The sequence below is a fragment of the Gadus macrocephalus genome, chromosome 8, assembly GCF_031168955.1.
Source record: "Gadus macrocephalus chromosome 8, ASM3116895v1".
In the NCBI taxonomy this organism is placed as follows: Eukaryota; Metazoa; Chordata; class Actinopteri; order Gadiformes; family Gadidae; genus Gadus; species Gadus macrocephalus.
Genome location: NC_082389.1, coordinates 2,705,725 through 2,714,416, shown reverse-complemented (window position 1 = coordinate 2,714,416; position 8,692 = coordinate 2,705,725). Strand labels below are relative to the sequence as shown.

The following is an 8,692-nucleotide window of genomic DNA, read 5'->3' as shown; positions in this document are numbered from 1 at the left end:
CCGCCACTTTGACTGTCAATCTCCTTTTCTCCTCTCTCTCTCTCTCTCTCTCTCTCTCTCTCTCTCTCTCTCTCTCTCTCTCTCTCTCTCTCGATTGGATTATTTCATGCTCTCTCGACCAGACTACAGCTGGCCAATTGTGCGTGTATCCTCTCAGTGTAGCTTGAGAGGAGAGGAGAGGAGAGGAGAGGAGAGGAGAGGAGGGGAGAGGAGAGGAGAGGAGAGGAGAGGAGAGGAGAGGAGAGGAGGGGAGAGGAGGGGAGAGGAGAGAAGAGGATGGGAAGAAACAGAGAGTATAGAAAAGGAGAGCTGCAGAAAGAGAGTGCAGAGGAAGGAAAGGAGGAAAGAGAAATTAAGTGAGTTAAGAAGAGAGTGTACCGTCACACAGGTAAATGTTTTCCACAACACAGCAGGAGATCTAACCACACGACAGAGGAAAGGAATGAGAAACCCCTGAAAACGGGGCCTTGGAATGAAAGTATGATGATTTGTGTGTGTGTGTGTGTGTGTGTGCGTGCGTGTGCGTGTGCGTGTGTGTGTGTGTGAGTGTATACTCTGCAGAGAATTGCGTTTGGCTGCCAGCTTGAGGCCCACATGCTCCATGTATTGACATTCAGGTAAACATGGAGCCTTTTCCCCCATTGTTCTTGGCTTCAAACTATACATACTGTAGATGATCGGGCACCTTTTGCCTTCTGTCACCAGTACCCTCCATTCTAGATGCTGAATGGAGGAAAGTAATTTATCCCCATGGCAACGCTTTGCTCTCTCAACCTGAGAAAGTGTTATTTTCACCAGTTATTTTTAAGTTTATTCTGTATTTAAACGCTTGCACGTGTTTTTCGTTGCGAGGAAAAGTGGAGTCCATTGAAAGAAAGCCACGACTTGGACAGGGGGAGCAAACATACTGAAAGGTGAGAGTTCCGGTCCTTAGCAAAATAATTGGACTCCTTCTCGCTGTACTTATGAAAGCTGTGACCTCTTTTATTCTCAGTATAGTTGTGGAAAAAGAATTACGTACAATCAAAAAAAGAAAAAAGGACACCATAATAAAAAAAAAAACATGACCATAGGATGGCTTAAAAAGTGACTTTCAATATCACACACGTATTTTTGTACATGTGTCCTCAAGAAGAACACTTGCAGAGAACTTGAAAGCCAGAAACCTAATACTGAATTCGGTTAGGACAATAACGTATAAAATAACAATATGTTGATAACAATTTGGAGGATATATGCCCACATACATTTGGCCACGCAAACCCAAAAAAACAACTCAAACAAAGTCTCACGCACACACTAACTAACACAGGTCCATTCAAACAGTTTCAAGTGCATACAGTGACATGGAAGTCTTCACACTGCAGACTATCGTCCTCATTTTTTCATTTGTCCTGAAGGCTAAGTGACGTATGTCCTTACATTTACCCTCACTGTCTCGCTCCCTCTTTTACCCTCATCTTTTTTTGAAAAGGAAAGTGAAATGGAGAGGGGAGGAGGAGGGGCAAGGGCTAGCAGGTAGTCTTCTCCATCAATAGCTGGTGCATACACACATTACAAGATTATGTACCACACCCACTCCCTCCGTTCCTTGCAACCTGCAACCCGACAGTAGAATATGAAGCAGAATACTGTCTAAAGAAACTCACTCAGACACTTTGACACCAGACAATTCCTCCAGAGGCAACGGAACAGTGTGACGTTATACAAAGAAAAACATAAAAAAATAAGAAATTTCAAATCAAAATAAAACCATTTAAAAACAGATTTTTAAAGAAAGGAAGACATCAATGACGATGAAAATGGACGATTGAGAACAAAATCACATTGAGCTCATTACGCTGTGATATTCTGTAATATCCCCTCCCTTACATACATCCCAACATACACACATATATATATACAAGGTCAAGATAGGAGTCCGCAGATTTAACCAACTGTATTTGTTACATTGGGGGCGGGGGGTTTATGATGTAATGTTAGTTTCAGATTTTTTAGATTAACATTTCCTACATTCTAGTACAACAAAAGCAGTGATTATTACACATGAAACGATGCCCAACAAAAAATGAACAAGAATCAATTCATATTTCCATGGCTGAAAATTGACGTTTTCAACGTTTTTTCCGGCCATTTAAAAAAAAAAATATATATATGAATAGATCTTTCATGATGGTCGCAATACTGTACTATATCTCATGTGTCTCTTTCGATTGTGAATGTGTGAGTCATAACTCACGGAAAAGAGCAAAGATTGTTCTCTCAGGTGAAGTAGCAGCGCTGCCAAGCTGTAGCCTTTAGCCGGCAAGTGTCAAGATGGCCGAGGCGATTTTTCCAGTTGGCCTCCCAAGTCTTTTATTTTATTAAAGTCACTCAGCACACCGCACAAGGTCACTTTGCATGCAAGTCTGCCACACAGGTCTGCAGGGACAACACCGTAAAGAGGTTGTAACAAGTTAATGGTATGCAGCAACCACAGCTGTGCTCAACATATAAAGTGGAAGATGAAGGGTGTTCATCTCCATCTGCTGACACTCCCAGCTAAGAAACACCAAAAAAATCACAACAAAGACATTCCTCCACTGCTATTGGAATTGCAAAGTTTCACCCGATATTTCTGTCGATAAAAGAGATTAACGTAATGAAAGAGTCGTTGGGGTAGACTGCGAGTAAAATTATGTATTAAAAATATGGCAATAAAAACGATTTTGGCTTAATGGGATCAAAATGCTTTGTTATGGCGAAATAGCATCAGAGAGACTACAAAATCTCATTGCCTCTTTGAAAGCAGATGGAACAATTTACAAGGCCCGCGGCTCTTGGGTTTCATGAACCAATCACTGCCAGCCCTGAGGAGTAAAGGGCTGATTATGGCCCCACGTCACGCAACACAATGACCACGCAGACGCAGACGCTTCGACGCAGTCGTGAACCTGTTTTGGGTCTGCGTCGGGTTTTAGTGAGCGGACCAATCACAGCCCTTGCTGCTCCGTTGCCTCGATGGAAGGTTACAGTTTTTGGGAGGCGCACGTCAGGCTCTTGTGGTGGACGCAAGGAGGGTCCGCAAGGACGTAGACCCCCTTGCGCTGCGTAAACGTGGAACCATGATCAGCCCTTAAGGCTGTACGAGATGGCCCTCACTGTCTCTGCATAGTCTGCTCACATTAAAGTGTATCCAAGCGCTGAAATCAAACAGCTGGGACAGCACCACTTTCAGTCGAAAACAGGTTATCGAAATCTTTCTTTAGAAATGCTGAAAGATTTTTCTGGAAATCGAACCATCAGTTTGTCTCAAGTTGTGTTTGCTGCCGCCTCATATTTTTTATGTAAACAAAGGTCACTCTGCAATGGTATTTAGAGTAATGTTATCCTTGATGTTGGTTAAAAGATGAATACTGCCATTGTTCACTTCCTGTCCTACACTTTTCTTGAGTCATGTGACTATTTTTATTAATTTCCTTTACCATTATGTAGAGGCCAGGATCCACTAATCCTGTTTGTGGAAGAGGACCCTCTACCAAAAACAATGATTGATTGTTTTATGGTAAATCTAAGCTGATAATTATTATGAGTCATATCAACACTCTTATCAACAAAACATGAGACATGAGCCCCTATTTATACACAGGTAGGAAAATTAATGTACCCGGGAATTCCAGGTAGAGCATTAGTACGGTACATATGAAAACAAATAATATGCTATACACACAAACACACACACCATATTTGACAAAGGGAAGGGTTGTTACACAATCCAACGTTTTCTGACACCGAGCTAGAGTAGATTTGAATTGTGGGTGTTGTAGTCAGTGCCGTTGGGCAAGGGGGGGCGGGGGGGAGGGGTAATTGGTTAGGTTATGTTTTGCAATTTCATTTTTTCAATAAGCTTTTGAGCTCTATAAATCAGTATTAGTAGTAGAGTAATATAATATTAGTAGAGCTTAGTACTGATTCAATAGTTTGGGTCAATAAGCGCCACAGAATAATACATACTTTTTGGTGATTTTTATGGAAGCTAGCATGTTTTAGCATGTAGAACCCAAACGCAGCTCTGAAATAACCTTCACGAGTTGAATATAGAATCTTTGATTTGATACTTTGTTGCATACGTACGTGATCTTACAAATGGCAACAATTAACATTTATTTTATTCTAAGTCTTGTCAAATATTTATTCAAGAAAATATTTGGATGACTTTATTGATTTTACTGAAGTGACAAAATGATTACACTTTTGTTAAAAGTATAAAAAAAAATGAATACGCAAATGTTATGAAGAGGAATAATGAATGATTGATCGCAACGTTTGAATTGTTTTAATCCCAAATGGATTCATTGTATTTTTTTAGTTAAAACTCGTCAAAATGTGTAATATTTTCAAAACATTTACAACAACTATAGATTCCCCGCAGAAACATGAAAAAGTACACCCTCCCTCCCCCACCTCCAAAATTCTGAACCTTTGGTCCTCAACTCCATATAAAAATACTAAAAAATATTTCTGAATGCCTTACGCTTTCTGATGTTTCAGTATATCTATACATGAAGAAAAACACACACAAAACAATACTGTGCAAGTGAGAAGCAAACAAATACTTTTGAGGGAAGATTGGATAAATAATCATACCTCCGTCACAATTGAGTGGAATGCTAAGGACTTAGCATGAATGTCCTCCCAATACACAATTAGTACAGCAACTATCTCAGTCGAAAGGTGGGAGACGCACTGTATTAAAACAAAGACGAGCACTGTTGCAATCTCAGGCGAGTCACCTGTCTTTTCTTCTCAGAAAAATGTATGCGGATTGTACAAAATGTCCCCTCTTATTGCCCCGTGACCATCGTCCCTTTGCCTTTTACAAAAAAAGAGGTGCCAGTGGTTACACACACTCATGTGTGTTTTTTTTTCAACACAACATCATTGGCACTTTTTAAATGTAGTTGAAAGGAAGCCACATTTGATCACTCGATAAAGGTAGATCTTGTATGCCAAACCGCTGGCCAAATATCTTCAAATGGCGGAAAGAGTTTTCAAAGTGCCCGATTTACGCAAGTCCAAGCTGCCTTTTCACAAAAATACACCATAGAAACACACGGTACATGAACAACTTGTGTGTAGGTGTGAGTGTGTGTGTTTTTGCAAAAGTGTCAAGAGTCAATAATTGAAAAATAATAATAAAATGTACTGCATTTTACTGAATTCTGTTTAGGGTTATACAAGGGATTGGTAGGGACTTTGAAAAGATCGGTATCGGTCATTTTGCATTTTTTACAAATGTAACCCAAGAAGCACAGGTGGTGGAAAGACAAGGAGCCAGGGCCAAAAATATGTGTGAGAGAGCACCTTGACCACCTCGTCCTCTCCTTCTTCCTCTGCTCTATGACAATGTGCCCCGATGTTGTCCACTCTTTCATTTGGCTCTGGAATTCTGATAGTGGCTTTTGCTTTCTCTGATGTCAGTGTGGAGCATCGCAGTCAATAAAGATCTTCTGAGAGTCACTGACAAGGTTTTTTTTTCGCGGGGAGTAAATGAATGTACTGCTGTGGACGACATGGGGTGATGTGTTGATAATGAATGCCGTTTGATGTTTAATCTGTGCTTCGGGGGCGCCACTGTGGTTGTGTAGTGTGGATTTGAAATGCAAGGGAGCGAGTGGAAAGAAGGACCTTTACCGAGAGGTCTGACTGGATTAGCGCCCGAGCAAATAAAGTCCAGTTGTGTGTCTTTTGTGTAATGCGCGTGGCGTTTCCTTCTCCTCTCATTCTCTCTTTCACACGTGAGTCTGCATCCTCTGCGTGTGTCTGGAATAATCAGAAGGCGGAGAGGAGTAGGAGAAACGAGAGGAGCCGCCGTACTTGCTCAGCCCCGCTTCCGGGCTCTGCCCTGGCCCCTGTTCCGGTCCTGGCCCGTGCCCGTGCCCTGGCCCGTGGCCTGGTCCGTGGCCTGGCCCGTGGCCTGGCCCGTGTCCCGGTCCCGGTCCGTGTCCCGGTCCCGGCCCGTGCCCTGGCCCGTGCCCTGGTCCGTGCCCTGGTCCGTGTCCCGGCCCGTGGCCTGGCCCGTGCCCTGGTCCGTGGCCCGGTCCGTGTCCCGGTCCCGGCCCGTGTCCCGGTTGCTGCCCCGCCCCCTGTCCTGTCGGGTACATCTCATACGCCGGGCCTTCCTCGATGGGCGGGACAAAGCCCATGCGGTAACTGGGGTACTGGGAGGGGTACCCGCCGTAGGCGTCGTAGGGCATCTGGCCCGAGCCGTCCAGCAGGCCGCAGTCCCCGGGGTACTCCCCCGGGGACTGGAGCGCCGGGTTCGGCGGGGGTCCCTGCTGCTGACTCTGCGCCGGCACCCCCCGGGAGTAGGTGCTGAACTGGGCGTAGCCCGCGTGGGACATCCTGGAGGGGGGCCGCGGGTCGTAGCAGCCGGCCCGGGAACCGGGCGCGCCCCCGGAGTTGACGGGGCCGCCGGGGCCCCCGCCGGGGGGTCCGACGGAAGACGTGGCACCCCCGACCGGACCGGGGCCTCCTCCTCCTCCTCCTCCTCCTCCTCCTGCGGCGGGGTTCGGGGAGCGGAACTCCCCCTGGAAGTGGACGGCGTGGGACGGGGGCCGCGACTCGTCGTGGGTGGTGGCGCGGACGTTGTAGTAGCCGTTGGTCGGGTCCTTGGGAAGGGGCGAGGAGGGGGAAAGTCAGCCGCAGATTTCTTTTGGATTTTATTAGAGCTGTCAGTTAAACGCGTTATTAACGGCGTTAACGCAAACCAATTTTAACGGCGTTATTTTTTTTAACGCGCGATTAACGCAAATTATTATTATTATTATTATTATTATTATTTTTATTTTTTTGGCTCAAAACCAAGAAGCAGTAGCCTGACTGCTATGTTCAAGGCATATCTTTGTATGTTCATCGTTTAATTGTATTACAGGCATTTTTTTTGTACCGTCCTGTTTTGATCAGTATATGCCAATGTTGTTATCAATAAAAAAACATTTGCACAAGGCAAGCCGATGCACTTGTCCATGTTGATAAGAGCATTAAAATGAGAAAAATTAATGGGACAAAGAATTCAAGGGATATTTAGCATCGAAAAAAAAATTAGGATTAATCGTGAGTTAACTATGCCATTAATGCGATTATTCGTGATTAAATATTTTAATCGCTTGACAGCCCTAGATTTTATTTAATATCTTGTTAAAACTGCCGATGGTAATTTCTGATAGCCGGGAGGAATCGGGGCGGACAGGACGAGACAGCGACGTCGCAGTGGTCGGGGCCGAACAATGAATGGATCGAAGGCACATCCAGAACGTTAATAATTTGGGTTTGATACGTTTTTTGCGTTTACTGAGTGCAGGTTTAAACCACATTGATGTATAGTCACAGAAAATGTCTTGTTGTTGTAGCAGAAACTTTCCATGGATGTTTAATTTTAGGGCTCTTACTTCAGAATGCATTATGGGAATTATTTTTGAAGATACGCCGGCATATGGAGAGGACTCAAGAGAGTTGTGGTAATGTAATGTCCTTAATCTAGGTAAATATACCATAAGACTATGGCAGTTTCAAACATAACAATGGCTTCCCATAATGACAAATAATTGCAGTGATAATCGCTAAACACGACCTATAATACATGATTAATGTACAAATATCATCAGAACATAAAAGAAGTAGTGTACAACGTTTACCTTCAAATGGGTGTGCAACTCAATCTAACAATACGTCTTTGTCTGGAGACTCAATGTAGGAAAAAATCTCTTGGACACTCATTAATCGAAACAACTACGAGTAAATTTTGTGTGCGTGCGTCTCCATTTGTATGTGTATATCTGTGTGTGTGTGTGTGTGTGTGTGTGTGTGTGTGTGTGTGTGTGTGTGTGTGTGTGTGTGTGTGTGTGTGTGTGTGTGTGCGTTTGTGCGTGTGTGTTATTGCACACACACAGTTTGTGTATCACCCGCCGACCACATGAAAGTGAAAGTGGCGATTAAACCCTGCAGTGACCCATGCCGGACCCCCACCAGCGGTCCGACACCACAGGCCACTCCCTCTGGCCTCCACACCCGTCTCCCCGTCTCCCTTCTCTGTGTGTTAACCCCCCCCCGCCCCCCCCCCCCCCCCCCCCTCCTGACCTTGAGCTCGTACTCCTCCCGGGTGTCGAGCGAGTCGCTCCTCACTTCCTGTTTGAGGTCCATGTCGTCTTTGAACGGCTGGTTGGAGGGAGAGAGGGAGACAGAGGGCAGAAACTGAAACCGTCAAACAACGAAACACAGACACAGATGGAAAGAGGGGGGGGGGGGGGGGGTTGGGTGGGTGGGGTGGTTGAGAAAGCAAAGGAGGAGGAAGGAAGGAGCAGGTATAAGAAGGAAGGAAAGTACGAAGGAAAGACGAGAAGGAGAGGGAACAAGGAGAACACATGTTCAGGTTTTTTTTTGGTCTTTTTCTCAGACGTAATTGACAGGAGATCGGGAGGGAAAAAAACGGTGAGTGCTTGAAAGATAGTATGTCCCGTACTTCCCTTCGTCCGTCCTTCTGTCTGTCTGTCTTTCGGTCCGTCCCAGAGCACATGTGTACCTTGTTTGAAGGATTCAAACCCTTCTTGTTGTTTATTGCTCTAGCCAGCAGCTAGTATATTTAAGCAATAGATCACGCCAGGCTGTGGTATGTGCTCATTATTCCGCTGCGCGTCGGGGCCGGACAACGCCC

The 8,692-nt window shown here is 44.9% G+C and overlaps 1 protein-coding gene across 1 annotated transcript in view; it reads right to left on the bottom strand.

The window, feature by feature from the left end:
- Window positions 1–960: 960 nt before the first annotated feature.
- kirrel1b (kirre like nephrin family adhesion molecule 1b) overlaps window positions 961–8,692 on the bottom strand; it is a gene marked incomplete at its 5' end in the record, with an annotated part of 15,230 nt that continues 7,498 nt past the window's right edge. Inside the window, 2 exons of the mRNA XM_060058260.1 lie at window positions 961–6,650; window positions 8,119–8,196. Of these exons, the coding sequence (XP_059914243.1) occupies window positions 5,772–6,650; window positions 8,119–8,196 (957 nt within the window). The remainder of the gene's footprint in view (window positions 6,651–8,118; window positions 8,197–8,692) is intronic.